The sequence below is a fragment of the Juglans microcarpa x Juglans regia genome, chromosome 6S (assembly GCF_004785595.1).
Source record: "Juglans microcarpa x Juglans regia isolate MS1-56 chromosome 6S, Jm3101_v1.0, whole genome shotgun sequence".
NCBI classification, from domain to species: domain Eukaryota; kingdom Viridiplantae; phylum Streptophyta; class Magnoliopsida; order Fagales; family Juglandaceae; genus Juglans; species Juglans microcarpa x Juglans regia.
The window spans coordinates 16,098,134-16,117,890 of record NC_054605.1 but is presented as its reverse complement, the minus strand read 5'-3'; the positions used below and the strand labels follow the sequence as shown (position 1 = coordinate 16,117,890).

Sequence of the window (19,757 nt, the reverse complement as noted above, 5' to 3'; positions counted from 1 at the left end):
GGGCCCAAATTAATTGGGTGCATTACAGAATCCATCAAACAAATCGAAGGAGGAGGAGGACTAACGTCCTACCAAACAAATCAAAGAGGAACTCACGGTAACATTGGGGTTGGCTTTCCACAAACTCTCCCTCCACAAAACAACGTCGTCGTCTTTTACCACCGTGGCTGGTGTGCACTGGGCCTTCTCCATTCTCGCATGCAAATAGATTTTTGCTTGAACATTTGCTATTCATAATCTCCACATATTGCACATCATAATTTTTTTATTTTTTTAAATTTTTATTTTATTTTATTATTCTTAAAACAATTAAATTATTCTATTTATCATTTATATACTACACATTTAATAAGAGAAAAAAATTAAATAAATTACCAAAAAGATAGTATATGATATATGAGATTATGAATAGAATTTTTCTTTTTCTTTTAAGCGGTATTACTTTGCCGCTCACTAGTTCAAAATTTCCTTATTTTTTTTTTCAATATTTTTTTAGAAGTAAAGGTTGCAATTTGCCCAACAAGGTCATATTTATAGATATGTAAGTGTCGTTGCAAAGTTTTTGAAATTATACTTATCATTCTCGTATTATATATTATATATTATTTTTATTTTTTTATTAAATATGTAATATATAGATGATGAATATAATAACTTAATTAATTTAGAAATAATTAAAAAAATAAATTAAAAGAATAAAAATAAATGTGATCGGGTCTTGGAAGTCTGATCTAAAGGAGGGTACTTCTGTAACTTCGACGATTGAAGAAATACCAGTGCGCGAAAGCGAGGGGCAGCTGAGGGAGAAGAAACAGTTCCGGCTTCATTGGCGGTCTCAAAGCAAAGGAAGGACTTGTACCGAGTTTTACATACGGTTCGTTTTCTTCTTCTTGCTTACTCTTGACATGTGTTTCCAATTCTGTACGCATTTGCATACCTATCGTTCGTATTCTCCTTCGTAATTTTCTTCGTCTTTGTATCGAAGCAGTAGTTTGAATTGAAGGCTGGCTTTATTTTATATTTGGAGTTCCAAAGGAAATGCCTTTTTGGGGTCAATTTGTTTGGTTTTGGATTGGGATTTGCTTGTGAAACTAGGATTCCTGGGAAAAATAAACGGTTTATACCAAAATCGATTCTGTGTGGGAATTCTGAGTTGGAATTTAGGAAATTTCACGATTCATACTCGATTAAATACCCAAGTGCTGAAAATATCGAAGAAATTTTAATGGGGCAAAAGAAAGCTGAATCTTCGCTTTTCGTATGCTTACGCAAGGGAAGTTTTGTGGATTTTGATGGTGTAGTTTGGTTTCTGAAGTATTTGTGGTGTCGCCAGGGGTGTAATCGGTCCGGTTTGGAGGGTCACAGACCTAAAATTTCAGTCCACTGTTTTTCCGGACTAGACCAAACTGATTATCCCTAAGGACCGGACCATTAGCTATCGGTTTAGTCTGTCCAATCAATCTGATTCAGTCCGATTTGGTCCATATGAGGTAGGAAGCAGGAACATTTTTTTAAACTCTCTCTCTATCTCTTTATAGATAAATTAATACAAAAAATTAATTAAATTAGTAAAATAAAAATTAAGTGAGTTCTTTAACGTGAATTATGTAACTAACTCATTAAAAAAATAATTAATTATAATTATATTTATGATGTCAATAATTACTAGCTTATTACTTTAGTAGAGTATGTATCTACATATAATAACATATATTATCATATGATTTATTGTATGATATATTAGTTAATCGATAACATATATTACTTTACATTTTATATAGTCAACGGTGATAGATTAGAGAAAATTACATAATTAAATTATACAAATACTATATAAAATAATATATTGTATATATAAAAAATATTTAAAAAAAATTTATATGTAAGTGATTTGGGCAGTTTCGGTTTGGTCTGGTCCAAAAAAACCCACACCCCAGGACCAGACTAAAAATCGAATTTTGGAGACCCCATGGACCGAGATCGGGTATGGGTGAATTTGGTTCGGTCTGGTTGGTTTTTCCGATCCGGACCGAAAAATTTTCACCCCAAGGTGTTGGGTTGTGGTGTCATACAACGTTTTCAATTATTCATAATAACACCAAGAAGAATGTTGGGGCACCAATCCTTTTTGGTAATTCTGGGACGGTTTCACAGTCTATGCACATGAACCAGAACCACCAAACCCATCTTCTATCTCAGTCACAACCTCAAACACAAAATGGGTCTCACTTCCCAGGCCACTTCCAGCTGTCTGAGCCTCAACCTCAGGCGCTTGCGCTAGTGCAAGGCTTAGGCACATGTCAGGCTGCCCATGTCCAATTCCAAGCTTAGTTACAAGCTCAAGCCTAGTTGCATCCTGGAAACACTAGTAATGTAGGTTTGTCGTCACCTTCTGTTTCTACACCCCAGGGTGCGAGCACTCTTAGGTCTCTCGTTGGATGAGATCATTGCTCACCCTCTTGGGGGCGGGTGCTTGTGATCAACATAGTGCTTGCCCAAGAGGACGATGGGCACTTCTGATCAACATTGTTCTCGCCTAGAGCAATCACTTTTAGTGGCCCCTAGGACGAACATTTTTTCTCGCCACCCCATCAGGCGAGCACTCTTAGCCCTTGACCGAACCATTCATGCTCTTTCACGGTGCTCGCCGAGGGGGCGAGTTTTTTTGCTCCCCATGGTGCTCCCCTCGAGCGCAAAAACTTTCGCTTGCCTTGTGGGAGCTAATGTTGCTCTCCCTAGTGTTTAGGTTCTCTTTGCTTGCCCTGGGGCTCGAGCACTCGTTGCTTGCATGGGGTGCAGACACTCTTTGCTTGCGTGGGGTATGGGTTCTCCTTGCTTTCACGGGGTTTGAGCACTCCTTGGTCGCCCCTGGGTCTGAGCACGCTTTCCTTTCCTGCAGCGCGGACACACCCGTACAAGCACTCATTAGTTTTGCTCGCTCCTAGGTTCAAGGATTTTTGCTCGCCCCGGGTTGTGAGCATTCTTTGCTCACCCCTAGGTTCGAGCAGTTTTGCTCGCCCTGGGTCCAAGCACTTGCCTTTCGTGGTGTTTTGAAAACATCACTTCTTGTTTTATTTTTCTGCAAAATTCAAATAATCTTTATAGGAGGATCTGGGCACGTGCCTCCTAATATTGATACTCTATTGCTTGAAATAAAAATAATATTTTTTTCACAATTATAACTAAACCCGCATTTGCTTTGGATAGCAGACCGATCTAGGCCAGCCAGTTTCTGTTGTGGGCTTTAATTGGGCCCATTATCTCCGTAATTTTTCTTGTGTTTTCCATTCTCATTCATTTGGTTTCCCAACACCCAAACAAACGGATGCGTCCTTCCAAGTTTGATCGACCGCACGTTCTAGGAAACCAATCCTCCAACGCCATTGCTTAGAAGCTCAGGAGACTCAATAAATCTCAAGAATCGTGTTGTTGAACTCTAAGGTACTAATTCACCTTCAAAGCTCACTGACCCTTCGCTCTTTTTCTCTTAAGTTTTGTCTCTTCTTCTTCTTCTTCTTTCTTCTTCTTCTTCTTTTTTTTTTTTTTTTTTGCATTCTCTGCATGACTTAATTGACTTCACAGACTACCTATACATCTACCAGTAAGAAGCTATAATAAAGAGAAAATAAAATCCCATAAAAGCTAAGGAAATTGAGACAGAATGATTGAAGATTGATATTTTCAATGTTTTCTCTTGTCACTAAATACAATTCAAATTAGTGGATATTGAGGGAGTCTCAGGCGAGCTATAATTATTTCCGTAAAAAAGTCTGAATCTGAATTATGATTTGGTACATCCATGCTGTATTAGCACTACATAAAGGGAAATATCCACCTTTTTTCCTAGTTTATGTGCCAGTGTTTTTGGATGGTGGAGTACACTCACCTGTGGAGTTGAAGCCACAACAGCACCTCTTAACTTCGCCCTAGGAGGTGCTGTTTAAGCTAGAGCTTATTGGTTTTAATATAGCTCTGCTTGTCTTTACTTTAGTTATTAACTACATTGGAAACTGATGTCAGGCCTGATTTGTTTTCCCAGATGAGATGAGTTAAGATTAAAGTTGAAAATTGATTAAAGTTGAAAATTGAATAAAATATTGTTAGAATATATATTTTTAATATTTTTTTTGTTTTGGGATTTGAAAAAGTTGATTTGTTTATTTTATTTGGTGTGAGAATTTGGAAAAGTTGTAATGATTAGATAAGATGAGATGAGATGAATTGAGAAGTGTTGTAAAAACAAACGAAGCTTTTTGTTCATGATGAGTGGTTAGTAGTTGGCTTTTTGGGAAGTAAATTTTTACTTTATTTTTATAGGTAAATAAATCTTTATTAATTAAGGAATATCCATAAGAGATGGGTCAAGTCAAGTCTGATAATAGAAATAGAAATAAACAAGAAAAGAAAAAAAAAAGAAGAAGCATAGGAATGGAACTATTGATTGTGGAAATGGGAGTTGAGTTGGTCGAGTGAAGCCAAAAAACAATAAAGAAAAATTAACTTACAAGGATTTCTTTTTTAATACTTTCTGTGCATTTTTTTTCTTTTTTAATTTGAAAATCGGCTAGGAAACATTTTAACTTATAAGATAAGAAAAAAGAAACATTCTTTCAAGTCTAATTCTATCATTTATAATTAAATGCTTTAATTGCTAAGCTGTATTAGATTCATCATTTGAATTTTCCTGTTAAGGTTACATCTCCATCCCAGAAAGGTTGCACGTTGCTTTTACTTTTTAAATTGGAGTGCCCCTCGACTAATGCAGCTATGCATCTGAAAATAAAAACAAGGAATCGGTGTTTAGAAACTAAATCTTATTACTAATCTTACGTTTTCAGATGGGCTGTTTATCTTCCATCCTAAAAGTTTGGTCCTCTTTTATTGTCTTCAATAACCAATTTGCTATTACAGGTCTCTTCTTGTAGAGGAAGCAATAGAGATGCAGAAATTGGGTGATTTCAAGCTTCCTCACTTCTTCAATTATCCACCATATTTCACGTAATCTTCACTTTCTTTGCAACTTATATTGTTATTTTTCCTTTAATAAAATTGCTAGTCTCTTTTTGTTACCCAGTGTCTTATTATATCTCATTCTCCTTTTAATCTTTTCTTATCGGTATGTACACTTTCTTTAACAGAAAATACATTGTGTTATGGAGGTGTTTGACTTTTTTTCCCCATCAGTACATTGTAGTTTTGGGGGCATCCATGATCCCATCTTAGTTTGTAGCCTAATTCACATTGACAATGTCTAAAACTTAATAAGGTTGCACCAATTAGGGTTACCGCCCTTTTAAATCAGCACCAGTTTTAAATTGGATATGGGAGACTGCCTCAAACCTGTTTGTGGTGTTCATAGATTACCAATGGATAGAAGAAGATGGGTCCCCAAATCATAATTTAAAGAAACTGAACGCGAGCTTCAATTTTGCTTCTCTCCTAGGGAAGGGGTAAAAGTTAACGAATGGTGATTTCTTGCTTTTTGGACTGAGAGTTAGAGAAATTGGAGTTGGAGACCATACAGGAAAACTCGTTGCAGGATCAGCCTCAAATGTCTGCTCTAGTCCAGCTCTGGAGGTTTTAAGTTATGGCTACACAGGAAGCACTTTTTCTTTTCTGCTTTTGAATATCAGGGGGAGTTGGGTCCTAGCCCTCACCCGGTACCTAATATCATAGGAATCTTTTTGAAGCAGACAATGATGAGCTTGTATGGGCCTTTGAGTCTTTTAACTATTCATACGAAGTATATGTGGACATAAGGAGGTGCTGACATCTTATCTCTTTCCAAACATGCAAAGTAAATCAGTCAACTCCTCACAAAGTGGTTCTCGTGCCAAAGCATCTCTGAACACCCCCCCCCCCCCCCCCCTCTAAAAAAAAATGTATTGGCAAAAAACTGGACCCCAGCAATTTTAGGAAACGGCTGTACAGTTGATGTGTGGTAGAAACGATCCAGATATAAAGCTGTAAGCGTTTGTTTAGGTGTTTAAGGGGTGGGGTGGTAAGCTAAGGATATGTTTTCCCATTTGCTGTTATACATGAAAAAAAGGAAAAAGAAATATAAATCTTCTAACAGATAGTGTTTCATGGAAAAAGGTACATAGATTATGATGTCTGGATATTACTCTTTCATTGTAAATGTCTTTTTCTTTTTTCTTGTTTACATTTTGATCCTAACATATCTATTCAACATTGCATTACTGATTCTTTTTTTTTTTCATTTGGAAAGTGTGATTCATTTTATTACATGACTTTTGGTGTATGTTTCAGTTTGCAGCCAGTAAGGGACACCCGTGATAAGCAGGTACAACTTTGGAAGGAACTCATCCTCGATTACTGTAGAACACAAAAGATATTTGTGGTTAGACTGGAAGAAGATTTTCCGCTATTTTCAAATCCTGTGGTTGAAAGTAAGTTCCTTGTTCGTGTTAGTTTTCATATATCCTATTTGGATATGAAGGGCTGAGAATGCTATAGAGCTTTGTGTATCCATACTTCTCTGCAGGATCTCTTAGTCATGAAGCCAGGGAAGCATTTCTCTCAGCATTAGTATCAGAAGGTTTGATTCGGTCTCAATGGCTTTTTTCCCCTGGTGCTCAGTTAAAAGATCCTGTGCTACAAGACTTTTTTTTTTTTGATAAGTAGTGCTACAAGACTATTATAACATTTATAATTTTGTGTAGGAGGTTTGTTAATTGCATTCTTATGTAACAGGACGAGCAGAATGGTTGGATAAAGGACATAGGAAATGTCTAATTCTCTGGCACCGCATTCAAGAGTGGGCTGACATTATTTTATCCTTTGTAAGTTAAGAATTTTGATTCTGATAATAAAATTTCCAAGAAACTTATAAAAAAAAAATTCAAAGAAGTCGCTAGTAATTACTTCTAAATTCTTTCAATTATCAGTTCTTTCGATTTAGTTTTCTATTATTTTTTACTAGGTAAAAGATAATGGGCTAGAGGACAGTGTTATGACAGTCGAGGAAATACGTTCAGGGACTGAGTCTCGAGGAACAGGTAAACTTTGACTGTATATAGCGTAAAAAAGAAGTAATTTTGGAGATGATACCATAAACTCAGCTTTTTCTGGATTATATTGCTTTTGCTACCAAGTGTTGCATAAAATTAGGAGAATGCTTTGGGAAGATGAGGAAGAAAATCCCGTTGCTCCACTTTTCTAACAGAGATTTTGCCACGATGAAGAAAATTAAAAGTGATAAACAAGATATTTTCCTGCATTTTGGACTATTTAAATTTGAATTGTCCCTTTCAACCACAATGGTAGTCGGAAAATTCTGGATGTGATACTAGAACTAGAGCTCCGTTACCGAACTGTGCTGACATTTTAACTCTCAGCAGTAATCTAATGTTTCCTGGGATCACTGAAATTCTTCTAAAAATCCATTACTGTCATTTTTTTATATTAAGTTTTTTAGATTGGAACTGGCTAATGATAGATGTATGGTACTGACTTGTTTATTGTCTGTACTTTCATCCATTCTATCCGATATGCTTGTTCCACTGATATATTTGGCCAATAAAAAAAAAGATTGTTTTTGAGTTGTTCCCCAGGCAAGGTCCACCCAATTTACTATGAATATATCTTATCTTTCCTCATTGTATAAAGTGTCCCTAATTGAATTAGTTTATATTAAGAAAAAATAGGAGAGGCAGAAGGCGGCCGCGGGGGTGTGGAGTTGAGTTTTTACTTGGATTGTCCCAGAAGCAAAATGCAAAGCATCTCTGCTCATCTAATTACCTCTTTTGTCCTCACTCACTCTTTATCTCTTCTCGTTTTCTTCCCTCTGTTGGGTACCTTTACTGTTTTGCCTCGTGGTTTTGTATAAAAATTATACACCTTGTCTGTTAATACTTCAGAGCTTCATGGGATTGACCGTACAATACTAATGCGAGCTCTGAGACTACTAGAGCAAAAGGGGAAGCTTGCTATATTCAAGGGAACTTCAACTGACGATGAAGGCGTGAAATTCTCCTTGTAAACCTTTTACTCGGTTCCTTTCAACAGGATCATATGCCATGGAGGCAATGCTGCCTGTTACTGCTGGTCTGGTAGAGTTTAGGAATGTGACCGACTGTTGGCCAGTTGAGTTTTTTAGTTCATGTTTTGGGTCTTTTTTAAGCGGTAGCTCATGACACGTTTGTTGTATTGAATTCAAGCTTGAAAAGAATAAAGGACTGAAATATTTCTTTGAAGTGACAATCAATCTTTATGCATTTAGTCTCATCATTCATATCTATTTTTATATTCTACATAATTCTTGCCCCTACTCCCTTTTTATATTCTTCCACACCCTTACAAATCTGCTCGTTGATAAATCGAATCAGCAATGTCTTGATCTACCATAGGCAGCCCTGCCCTACAACCTGCCTACCAGATAACTGCAAATAATACCAGCATTTCCCAACAAAGAGGCAGTTTGAATCGATAAAATATACCCATGATGTTGCCTAGCAATAGATACTAAAAATTTACAATGTTTCTACTTTTTTATATCTAAGATACCAGAACACAAGGCATTATTGTAGTTACCTACAATACAAGACTTGGAAATAAACCAGGGGGCATTCAAATTATATCTAACTCAGATTACACAACAGGAATGGCCAAATATGCTGAGAAAGGAAAGAAATCGAATGCTAGTATTGGATCAGAGCTAATTCTTCAAAAGGCTCGGAGAAACTATTAATCCAACTACATTGTATGGATGTACAGCATGTTCAACCATAAGATGGAGCCAGGCATTCATCGACCATATCCACGAGATTTGGGTTCTCCAGTGCTGCTGCCACCCGTTCTTTGTCATTCAGTTGTTTGTTAACTGCATATACAACAGAAAATTGAAAAAGGGCATGAAAGTCGAGCCATAATTTATATAAGATCTTTTTCATGGATTAAGCATACTAGATGGTGTTTACATGTCTTAGCAACAACATGCCAAAAATACATCATTTCTACATCACCGTTAATGTACACACTTCCACCACCTTCTTTTTTTTAATCTTTGAAGCACAAACAGAATTTGAAGACAAATATGGTTCATATATCTCTCAAGAGGTAATATTCGAAAAGCTCTTCATGTCAGTAGATGGAGTGGGGTCAAGGTAAGCTTAGTGGCATGTTAGCTTGGCAAAAGTGACTCTACATACTATGCATTACTTTGGTTAGCATGGCAAGACATGCCATAAGCAGTGCAAAATATCTAGACCCATACTCAAAGTACCACATGTCCATGAGCATCCATATGCTAGGCACGTGCAGGGAGAGAGAGAGAGAGAGAGAACCTGATGCTTCAGATGCATGAGACCCAGGGGCTACCCTTATATCAACCTATCCAAAATTAAGAACAAGTTGTAAGAAAGGGGCACAAACTACCGTTATATCAACCTAACCAAAATTAAGATAAAGTTATAAGAAAGGAGGATGTGTTTCTTGTGGGTAGCATATGAGGTGCTAAATAGATGGACCTCTTGTAAACTTCCATAACCCGTTTACACCATCTTTTATCTCAACAAAATTTACAATACTCTCACAAAGTATATGAGATCCCAAGCCAGTTCAATTTTTTTGTTTATTTTTTATGAACACAAAATAAAAATAAGAGATGTCCACTTTACATATATAACGTCCAATATGCAACCAAAATATGAAAATTTATGTATTACTAGATAGTCTGTACAGTATACACATCTTACAGCCTAAAAGAAGTATGAACCTTCCCACCATCACCAACTTGTTTGTATGCAATTCATTGCAATTCAAGTTCAACCATGCAGAATCTGTGTAGTTTGCAATTCTATATTCGGACCCGTTTAAGCAGCTAGCAGTCCTTTTTGTTTCATGATCTAGTTTTAGACTTTGGTTGTGGTAAAAGTATATTCGTCCTAGATGGGTTAGGCAGGATATACAACTTACAAAAAATTGCCTTTTAGAGCTAAAACTCACCCCCTTTCACTGAAAAATGCAGAGTCAAGCCTGTTCCGTTTGGTATGCAGGGGCAACTGTTCAGTCCATCCGATAGATATGGGGGGATAAAAATGCATAAGGATGTATATTATGTTGCTTTGCTTTTAACTTTTTCCCTATGGAGAAAAACCACTGTGTCGTTCATTCTATGTTTGCTGTTCTTAGCCGGACAATGAAAAATAACTTTCTTTTAGCTCACCAAACAGAGTGGTAAATAAAATAGCTTCTATACAAACACAAAACTAAACAACATATCTTTAATATTATTCACCATCACATTCCTCGTCAGAATGCACTAGTGTCCATGATACATAACATGGTCCTTCAACTTATGCACTCCATGTATAAATTCCGCCATTACTCCAAGTAGCATTTAAAGACTATAACTTCTAACAGTTGAGTAAAGTAGCACGATAACATCTCAGGCATTCCTAAGCAATCTTTCAGAATTATATCTATTGTTCTACACATTGCTTTGACCAACACTAACTCTTGAGGTGATTGCAACACTCTATACATGAGCCTTAGAGCAATGCACGAACCTGTCAGCTCCTTAAACCCAACACCCCACTCCACGCACCAAAGAAAATAACAAAAGAAAATATGGGAAGCCAATTCCGAAAATAATAATTCCACAAGTGAGCGGAAGAGTTTATGTGTTATCAAACAGACTCCTATATATGAGCCTAGAGCAATGCACGAACCTGTCAGCTCCTTAAACCCAACAGCCCCCACACCACCCAAAGACAATAACAAAAGAAAATATGGGAAGCCAATTCCGAAAATAATAATTCCACAAGTGAGCGGAAGAGTTGATGTGTTATCAAACAGACTCCTATACAAAACCTCTTAAATTATTCAATGTAGTGGTTCTCTGTTACTGCTCTATCATTTGTTAAACTAAAAGCTCTTGTTCAACTGTGCATGTCGACAAGTAATAACATGCTGAATTCTGAAATTAAAATAGAAACATAGGTATGAAGTTCTGATATTCCATAATATGTCATCAGCAATAAAATTAACATATAAGGAAATAGGGTTGATACCTTGTAACGAGAAGGCAAGCTCCTCAAAAGTTTTACTCGCAAGCAAAGTCCAATAATTGTCGCCATGCTGCAGTGTTCAACTGTGGGAGTAAATGTGACTCTGAAACAAAGCATCGTCATTTGTTAAATAAGGAGAACAGAATACAATAAAAGGAAAACGCATTGCATGAATAAAAATAGGACAGAAGAATAGTGTCTACCTAACATAACTTTGCATGTCATCTACTTCGATTGCATCTTCTGTTATTACTTTGAGCTCCTCCAACGAGTATGGGTGCTCTGGGTCCTTTATATCTCTTACATGATTTAAGAATGTTAAGAAAAAACAACAAATAAAATTTTCAGAAAGAACTGCCCTAAATTAGGTACGGAATGAAGTTCTTTCCAAAATCAGACCAGGAATTATATAGGTGATGATGAAGCACTATTGCATTTGCATCTATCCATTAAGTATCAACGCACATGAATGTCCTTGAAAAAAAAAAAAAAACTGTTTCATTGATTCATTGATGATTCGAAGTTCTGTAAATGCACCCCACGGCCATACCATTGTCCATTTCATGGTATCTCGCACAGGAACTAAAATCAAACACGAGCTCAAAAGCAACATGAACGCAACAAAAAATCAATGTCTGGAGCCAAATCCAATGCCCAAAGCCCAGTTCCATGCTAACAAAAAACACAAGCTTAATATGTGCAAGTTCCCTCAATTAGGTATAAAAAGTATCTAAACCAATACAAAATAGCAGAATACCTAAATAAAATCCCCCAACCAACCAAAAAAATGGGAAAACAGGAATAAATATTAAAGAAAAGGATATCGAAAACTTCTTGTTGATCGATGGGTTCCGCGGCGTATTCATCTGAATAATCACTCGGCGCGCTTCGAGCTCGACGCTCTTTCTTCTCGTACACGACGGGGTTCGCGTTTATTAATTCGAAAACCATTTTTCCCTACTAAAAATTGAAAAAAAAAATTACTTTAGCCAACTTGCTTCTCATTCAAACAGCATCAAAAAACATAGAATACCAAAAATAGCATGGAAAAAAACTACTCACCTTTTTACGGCATGCCCATTTAAATTTTGGGGCTTCTTACAATGAAAAGGGGGACCAAAATTTAAAAATAAAAACAAAGAAAATAAGACAAAAAATTGGGAGGGGAAAGAAACCTTTAACTCCTCGATCGTTCTTCCTTTTCTTGTTTCTTCTCCTCGTATCGAGTTGCCTTGTTACCCTGTCTCTCTGTCTCGACGTGTCTCTTAATTCGATCTTTTTTGTGGGTTTCGTTGGGCACACGTCGCAACAGCCACGTCAGCAATATATATTTTTTAAATGGTGGGACGTCGGCAAACCGCAAATACATAAGAGATATGCGTGAATAAACCAAATTCTGGGAGCAGCCAATATTTAAGTAAAGAGTAATAATCATTTCAGGATGTAAAATCATCGTTTCATAATGAAATATTAAATGAATAGAAATTATTTATTATATTATATTTATAAATTTATTATTTAATATTATATTATAAAATAATATAACGAGAAAATAATAAAAAAATATATAATGAGTAGATTTTTTCTTAATAAAAATGTTAATTTATACTCTGAATTTGCTTCTAAGTTTTATCGTTAGTATTTTTGTTTTTCTTGTTAGTATAGAATGTTTAAGATGGTACATTTCTTTTTTAAAAAAATTAAATATATATAAAATTTATATAAAAAACTTAATTTTTCAACAATATATCAAGCTTTTTTTAAATTAAAGTCCAGTATTTAAATAATTCATAAATTATTCGACGATTACTCCTTATTTTTATATTTTGTTTTTCTAAATGTTAGGAAAAAAAAAAAAAAAAACGTTTATTACGCTGTGCATCTCGACAAAGAACAAAAGTCATCAACAGCTCTTCTGAAATCCCTAGCAGAACCCATTACTGTGATTCATCTTCCGAAGCCGTAGCATCTCCGGTTGCCAAGTGGAAAAGGAATGGGAAAATAACAAAAGCTTACAGACATGGAAGCATACAGGTAAGTACACAAGATAACGAATTTTTCTCTGCTCTTCTTGTCTCATAGAGAATTACTAAAGCGAATGGGAAAATAACTTGTGATGAGTCTATGAGTCAAAAAGCGAATTTGGTAACTGGGTGTAGCCCTTTCGGAATTTTACAAGTGCTATTCAAAATGGCCAAAGTCGGGGCTTCAAAGTTCAAAGAACAGAGAATCGAAAAATTTAACACACTGGAAATAAACCTGGAACGGAAATTCTTTTCTTGAACCTGGAAGGAAGGCTGCTCCCTAATAAACCTTACAAAAGCGATTTTGGCTTGGCCACGCTTGAGGATATTCGAATCGGAAGACCAAATGTTCGAAGAAATCAGCAGAGCAGTGGCCACGGCTTGAGGAAGACCAGAACTCGGAACAAAAACCAGATCCTTTCCCGTCTCCATCGAGAACAGCAGCAGAGTAGAGGCGGCCACGCTTGAGGAAAACTGGGGTTGAGGAAGTCTAGGTCACGGGAAGGCAAGATCCTCTCGTTTCGAGTTTTGGTCTTTTTGATCATTTCCTTTCCTGCCAGCGTGGAGAAGGTCTCGCATTTGGTCTTTTTGGTTTTTTTGGTCTTTTTTTGTGTCTTTTCGAGAGCCCCCGCCAGTTCTGCCCTAAATCAGTGAATCTCTGAATCGATTTCCAAACTGTCTCGCATTTCCAGCACTCCCCATGCTCGCTCCCTCCCAGCATTTTCTTTTCGTGGAAACCCACTCCATCCCCCTCTCTGCCCTAAGTCCTCGATTTACTGGTTAAGAATTGGAATCCCAGAAAACAAAAACAACGAAAACTCGCTGCACTGCTCTCCGGGTATGGCGGAGTCCAGCAAGTCATCGAATTCAGGTATTTTTTCTTACATGAATATCTTGCTTAGTGGTTTTGGTGATCCGTTTGTGTTTTATGATATGAGTTGTTTTGTGCTCCAGCTGTTTGTTTGGTTGCCTGTGAGACCAATGCAGTTTCTTCTTAAGTGAGTTCATCGTCATTTCTTCTTTGGTTTCTATTTCTTTTCTTTTTTTCCTTCAATTTTCTGCGCCATTTGGTTTCCACCATGATAAAAATTTACTACGATTATTTTGAGGACAAAGTAAGATGTTAATTTTCTAGTGTGTGCGCGCTTGCGCGCATCGTGTATATATAATACATATGATGTACTATATGCATTATATAAACATATATATATATATATATGATTTTGTAATGGCTCAATGGAAGGCCCAAGCCATATGGCTTATACTTTAAAATGACTAGTGAATGATACAATTGGAGTTTTATTAGACCATTATAAAGAGCAAGGACTTCTCATTTCCCAACAATGTGGAATCTCATATGCCACCTACCTTTATCCTTATTATATAGGGTATCGCAATCTACCCTCCTTAAATTCCCTACGTCCTCATCGGGCTTGTCCGTTGTAAGTGGCATAGCTCAAGTCCTACATTTCTGGTTGGGATAGGCTCTGATACCATTTATAACGCTCCAATGGAAGGCCTAAACCACATGGCCTATACTCCAAAAGGACTAGTCAATAATACAATTGGAGCCCCATTGGCTATTTATAGAGAGCAAGAAATTCTTATTCCTAAGCAATGTGGGATCCCATACATCACCTACCATTATCCTTATATATATATATATATATATATATATATATTATCCTTCTAATTGGAAGTCTTCATGTGATTGTAAATGAAAAATGGCCTCATATATCATGGTTTCTTACAGGAAGTCATTTTTTGAGCTAGAATCTTTAATGGTTCATAAAGTGGCCTGAAAATTTATGGAACACCTCAAGCCTAGAACAACCTGGGAATTAAAATAAGCAAGTGAAAGAAAGTCACGTATATATATATAAAAATAAAAAAATAAAAAAAAAAAATTAATACTGGAGCCACCACCCTCATAAGGTCAAATTAGATAGCCACCAGGATGCATTTCAGCTCTTACAAAGCAAGGAGTAGGAGGCCCCTGCTGGGCCCCCTGTCGAAAAAGTCAATGATCTCTCGCATATCTACAAGTATTATTTTGAGAAAATAAAAACTAAAATAAGTTATAACTACTTGAAGTATTCCAAATACAGGCAAAAAAGTTACATTTGTGTATTTTCTTGCCCTTTTTCACTTAAAAAACATATATGTATCTATATGACGATAAAAAAATAAGCCATAAAGGATGTCTCTTTTTATATTGCTTGGAAAGGCTCGGTAGATCATGGTGTAAAGAATCTGCTCTAAAACCTTATTGTCAAATTTTGCTGTTTTGGATACAACAAAGAGGGCTGCATTCTTGTGTAGTTGCCTGGAATTTATGAAGAGCCGAATTGTCTGATTATTTTAATATTTGTGTCTTGTAGAAATCACCAATGTTGACCGCGTGAGGAACTTGAATGTTTCCCTCCTGGATAAAAGGGAAAATGTTATGGAAATTCTATATGGGAAAGATGGTAGTGAAAGTGCCGAAGAACCGAAGGTTGGAATGAGTTTTTCATCTGAAGAAGAAGTCAGGTTATATTATATGAAGTATGCTAAGCAAGTAGGGTTCGGTGTATCAAAAAGAAGTTCTAAACCTGGAGATAATGGGAAGTTGAGATATTTTACCCTTGCATGTGTTCAACAAGGCACGCCAAAGAGCAACGCATCCAATATTCTTAAACCAAGAGCAGTAGAAAAAATGGGGTGCAAGGCCAAGATCAATGCGGCTTTAACTCTTGATGGAAGGTTTACTTTGTCTACCGTTGTGCTTGAACACACGCATGCTTTGAGTCCAGGAAAAGCAATATTTTTTAGATGTCATAAGAGGTTAGGTTCTAAAGCAAAGAGAAAGCTTGAACCCAATGAAATATCTGGAGTACATACAAGTAAGAACTTTAAATCACTTGTTGAAACGAAGAGTTCTGAGAATCTTCCTCTTGAAGAGAAAGATTACCAGATTGACAAAACAAGGCAGCATCAGCTAGGAGTGGGAGGTAGCGAAGCTCTTCGTAACTTCTTCATTAGAATGCAACAAAAAAATGACCATTTTTTCTACGTGATGGACGTGGATGATGAATGCCAAGTGAGAAATGTGTTTTGGGCAGATGCACGATGTAAAGCTGCATATGAATCTTTTGGAGATGTAATAACATTTGACACAACATACTTGACCAAGGCATATAAAATTCCACTTGTATCTTTCATGGGAGTGAATCATCATGGCCAGTTGATTCTTTTTGGGTGTGGATTAATATTAAGTGAGGATACAAATAGTTTTGTATCGTTGTTTGAATCATGGTTGAGATTTATGAATTGTCGAGCTCCCAATGCAATAATTACAGATCAAGATAAAGCACTGCAAAATGCAATAGCAAGGGTTTTCCCAAGAGCTCAACATAGATTTTGTTTGTGGCAAATCATAAAAAGACTTACAGAAAATTTTGGAGCACACTCCCAATACGAAGCCATTAAGAGCAGTCTACAAAGCTGTGTATATGACTCTTTAAGTCCTGATGAATTCGAAGAAAGTTGGCAAAAATTACTTGAGAGGTATAATCTTCATGATAATGCTTGGTTGAATTTGCTATATGGTGACCGACATCTTTGGATACCATCATACTTGAAAAATACATTTTTGGCCGGGATGTGTACAATACAACGGGGTGAAGGTATGAATTCTTTCTTTGATGATTATATGAACTCAAAGACCACGTTGAAACAATTTTTTGAGCAGTATGATAATGTCTTGAGGAGAAAGGTTGAGAATGAGATTACAGCTGATTTCAATTCTTTTAGTACACAAATTCCTTGTATAACCCATTATTCTATTGAGAAGCAATTGCAAGAAGTTTATACCATCACAAAGTTCAAAGAAGTTCAAGATGAGTTTAGGGGATTTTTATATTGTGTTGCATCTTTGCCAACATGTGAAGGTTCAATTCATTTGTATCAAGTGACTGATGAGATAAAAGTTGATGGATTCATAAAACGTGCAAAATTTTGTGTTGCCTTCAATGAAGATAATTCTGAAGTGAAATGCACTTGTAACTTGTTTGAGTTCAAAGGAATCCTATGTAGACATGCTCTTCGTGTGTTGACCATGTTAGATAAAGACTTGTCATCAAAATACATTTTGGATCGGTGGAGGAAGGATTTGAAACGAAAATATAATTTTGTTAAGAGCAGTTATGATGATTTAAGTGGGAATCTAGAAGCACAAAGATATGATAAGCTGACTAAGTCATTTTTTGAAGTAGCATTGATTGCATCAAAAAGCGAGGAAGCTTGCATGAAGTCGATTAGTCATGTAAGTAGATTGAAGGGGGAATTGTTTCATCATGGGTCAAGTTGTGATAGCAATACACCCTCCCATCACCTCCCAGGTGCTTCCCTCGGGATTTCAAAGCAGGTATTCTTTTGTGAATAGTTTATAAACTAATAATGAATGGCCTTATGTAAATGCGGGGTCTTAACATGTGTTTTCCGGTTTTTTTTTTTTTTCTAGGCACCATATCATACATCGGATGTTATGGATCAGGATGGTGGAATGTCCACTACAAATCAAGATGTGCATGTTAATATTCGTGTGTGATAAATTTTGTTTGTCATAATTTTTTTTGTGCATACAATACTTTTGTTTGATGAAATTAGACTAGCGTTTAAAATTAATGTTATGTGTAGTTGTATATGTAGTATATATGACATTGTTGAATTTTCAGACTGGTCTACCGGTTTTTGAAGTAAGAGTGATGGGTTTCTAGGTGAGCCATGGAGCTGAATTTGTTCCAAGTGTCAATGGCCTGCTACTGAATTTGTTCTGAATGTTGAAAGTTTTTTTTATTTTTATTTTTTTTGTCTGGAAATTAAGAAGTGGGAATTAGGGGAATTTATTTTTGTATGTTCTTCCTACCTCTAGTTGGGATGTTTTGTCATTAGGCTTTGGGTTGTAGACAACAATTTGAGATGCAAGGGATGGAGATTCATTTGAGATGCATGTGGGGGGGATCTGTGTGAACCGTGGGCATGTGTGGACATAAACTATTATTTTCTTCTTCCTCTGCCTATAAATATGTGTGCGCGCGCGTGCACGTGTATATATTTAATTTGATGTATTTCTATATTCCTTGGTCTATCTATGTTAATTGAAGGTGGTTGTAAGTTTTATATATGAATGGTTGGACATTGTTGTTTTAGTAGAATGCTAGTGTCAACGACTACAAAAAGGAAAACTCTATCTTCAGGCGAATTAGTGCACCAATACGCACCAATCTATCTACGTGTACCGTTTATTTAAACGGTGCGTTTTAATTTGGGCAGGAACAAATTTTAGACGGATGGGAGAAGTTGAAACGCCCATTTTTAAATAGGGGCACTTCCGTCGTTTCCTCTCTCTCCATTCCATTTTCTTCTCCCCTCCCTTCGTTCCTTCTCCCTCTCCATTTTCTGCAATTTCTTCTCCTCTCCCGTCGATACTTGTGGTCTCCTCTCTTAGTTTTTATCTACATGCAGAGCTTGTCGTGAGGCTCTTGGATGGAGGATTCGAAAGGGTGGTAGTCCTCAACATTGGGTCGATCCAAGTCCAGTTCGGAGCTTAACAAGGTTAGCTTTTCACTGCCACTCATCTCTATATCTTCTAAATGTGTCGAGTTTTCCAATCTCAGTGGCCGCGAATCCTTGGTGTTTTGGTCCTTTTCTTCTAGTTCTGTTTGTACAAGTCATGGTTTTAATTTCTGGTAATTACAGATAATTATGAGCAGAGTATGCATGCGGCGTGAGTTGTGGGTTCGACCATGAACCTTCGGTGTGGGTGAGAGACGTTGTTTGTTATGAGAGAGTGCTATGAGGGCAAAACCGATACTATGGTTGTAGGTGTAAAGATGTCTCCGTAAAGCATCCATATGTGGTTGTGCAAGGAGGTGTTGGAGGTGGCGAAACTCAGTGACTCACAAAAAATAGAGACATTTGCGTTGGGTGACAAAGAGGATCTGATGCGTGGGACTAGAGGGAGAGGGAGAGGGCGACATGGGACCGTGGGGAGGTGCAGTTGTTCAACGGTGGTGATTTAACTGGGGTTGTTGTTTCTCGTGGGCCGTGGGAGGTGGTTTGCGGTGGTTAGCTTACGGTTTCTGCGAGGGCGGTGGTGGTCGTAAAGTGTAACATCCCCGTATCTCAATGTACATATATAATGCATACTCGTCTCTTCTTTCCATTCTTTTTTTTTAAATAAAAAAATATGAAAAACCATGTTATCAATCGGTGTGCAATTGATACACAAGATTGCTTGTATCTAGAAGAACTGATGTTTCACAGTATCAAATGTTAAAAATAATTAACAAGTGATCTATAACCCTAAATGGTTTAATCAGTTTGTGCAAAACCAGGCTAAAAAGACCTTCCAGTCTTGTTCTAAATACAAGTAATATGTGTTGTACGCAAAGTTTTGAATACCGTTTTGATGGTCGTTTTAGTTAAAATATTAGAACGAAATATTTCGATACCAGTATCGCTTCAAGATAATATATATATAATAAATTAATTATATATGTATAAATTATATTTTAAAATAATATCAATGCAAGTCTTAAAATGTTAAAACACATATTTATAAAATTCAATAATACTTCTAAATTCTCAATCCAATTATTTTAAAAAATAATTACTCATCTTAGTTATGAAAAGGGGAGTACGAATTTGATTTTCAGTC

At 36.5% G+C, this 19,757-nt stretch overlaps 3 protein-coding genes across 9 annotated transcripts; 2 read left to right on the top strand and 1 right to left on the bottom strand.

The window, feature by feature from the left end:
• Nucleotides 1-710: 710 nt before the first annotated feature.
• Nucleotides 711-8,213, top strand: LOC121237147 (vacuolar protein sorting-associated protein 25). Of its 2 annotated transcripts, XM_041133747.1 has the most exons (8): nt 711-874; nt 3,363-3,441; nt 4,912-4,998; nt 6,271-6,410; nt 6,506-6,559; nt 6,715-6,803; nt 6,944-7,019; nt 7,881-8,213. In XM_041133747.1, exons 3-8 carry the CDS (start codon nt 4,940-4,942, stop codon nt 8,000-8,002), a joined length of 540 nt encoding a protein of 179 aa, XP_040989681.1. In that variant the 5' UTR covers nt 711-874; nt 3,363-3,441; nt 4,912-4,939; the 3' UTR covers nt 8,003-8,213. The 2 variants fall into 2 exon arrangements, with proteins under 2 accessions (XP_040989681.1, XP_040989680.1); XM_041133746.1 differs by lacking the exon at nt 3,363-3,441 and having other exon boundaries at nt 724-878; nt 4,926-4,998.
• Nucleotides 8,214-8,439: 226 nt separating this feature from the next.
• LOC121237148 (protein AE7) lies at nt 8,440-12,359 on the bottom strand. Of its 4 annotated transcripts, none has more exons than XM_041133748.1 (6): nt 12,206-12,358; nt 11,855-11,990; nt 11,234-11,339; nt 11,034-11,133; nt 9,306-9,351; nt 8,440-8,842 (listed from the first exon to the last, which is right to left on the bottom strand). In XM_041133748.1, exons 2-6 carry the CDS (start codon nt 11,979-11,981, stop codon nt 8,742-8,744), a joined length of 480 nt encoding a protein of 159 aa, XP_040989682.1. In that variant the 5' UTR covers nt 11,982-11,990; nt 12,206-12,358; the 3' UTR covers nt 8,440-8,741. The 4 variants fall into 4 exon arrangements, with proteins under 4 accessions (XP_040989682.1, XP_040989685.1, XP_040989683.1 ...); XM_041133751.1 differs by having other exon boundaries at nt 11,855-11,987; nt 12,206-12,343; XM_041133749.1 differs by having other exon boundaries at nt 12,093-12,249.
• Nucleotides 12,360-12,883: 524 nt separating this feature from the next.
• On the top strand, nt 12,884-18,589 carry LOC121237142 (protein FAR-RED IMPAIRED RESPONSE 1-like). Of its 3 annotated transcripts, none has more exons than XM_041133743.1 (4): nt 12,884-13,064; nt 15,436-17,462; nt 17,559-17,637; nt 18,371-18,539. In XM_041133743.1, the coding sequence occupies exons 2-4, from the start codon at nt 15,501-15,503 to the stop codon at nt 18,418-18,420; spliced, it is 2,091 nt and encodes a 696-aa protein (XP_040989677.1). In that variant the 5' UTR covers nt 12,884-13,064; nt 15,436-15,500; the 3' UTR covers nt 18,421-18,539. The 3 variants fall into 3 exon arrangements, with proteins under 3 accessions (XP_040989677.1, XP_040989676.1, XP_040989675.1); XM_041133742.1 differs by lacking the exons at nt 12,884-13,064; nt 18,371-18,539 and adding exons at nt 13,659-13,925; nt 18,546-18,589; XM_041133741.1 differs by lacking the exon at nt 12,884-13,064 and adding an exon at nt 13,659-13,925.
• Nucleotides 18,590-19,757: the final 1,168 nt, after the last annotated feature.

Bases quoted from the DNA above. Each gene is read 5' to 3' on its own strand.
- LOC121237147 (XM_041133747.1), top strand. From the start codon at position 4,940: ATGCAGAAATTGGGTGATTTCAAGCTTCCTCACTTCTTCAATTATCCA. The intron at 6,411-6,505 runs GTAAGTTCCTTG...ACTTCTCTGCAG, and splicing joins TTCAAATCCTGTGGTTGAAA to GATCTCTTAGTCATGAAGCC. The intron at 6,560-6,714 runs GTTTGATTCGGT...CTTATGTAACAG, and splicing joins CTCAGCATTAGTATCAGAAG to GACGAGCAGAATGGTTGGAT.
- LOC121237148 (XM_041133748.1), bottom strand. From the start codon at position 11,981: ATGGTTTTCGAATTAATAAACGCGAACCCCGTCGTGTACGAGAAGAAA. The intron at 9,352-11,033 runs GTATCAACCCTA...AATTTTGGATAG, and splicing joins GCTTGCCTTCTCGTTACAAG to GTTGATATAAGGGTAGCCCC. The intron at 8,843-9,305 runs GTTCTCTCTCTC...TTGTATATGCAG, and splicing joins TCATGCATCTGAAGCATCAG to TTAACAAACAACTGAATGAC.
- LOC121237142 (XM_041133741.1), top strand. From the start codon at position 13,895: ATGGCGGAGTCCAGCAAGTCATCGAATTCAG. The intron at 13,926-15,435 runs GTATTTTTTCTT...TGTGTCTTGTAG, and splicing joins CAGCAAGTCATCGAATTCAG to AAATCACCAATGTTGACCGC. The intron at 17,463-17,558 runs GTATTCTTTTGT...TTTTTTTTCTAG, and splicing joins CCCTCGGGATTTCAAAGCAG to GCACCATATCATACATCGGA.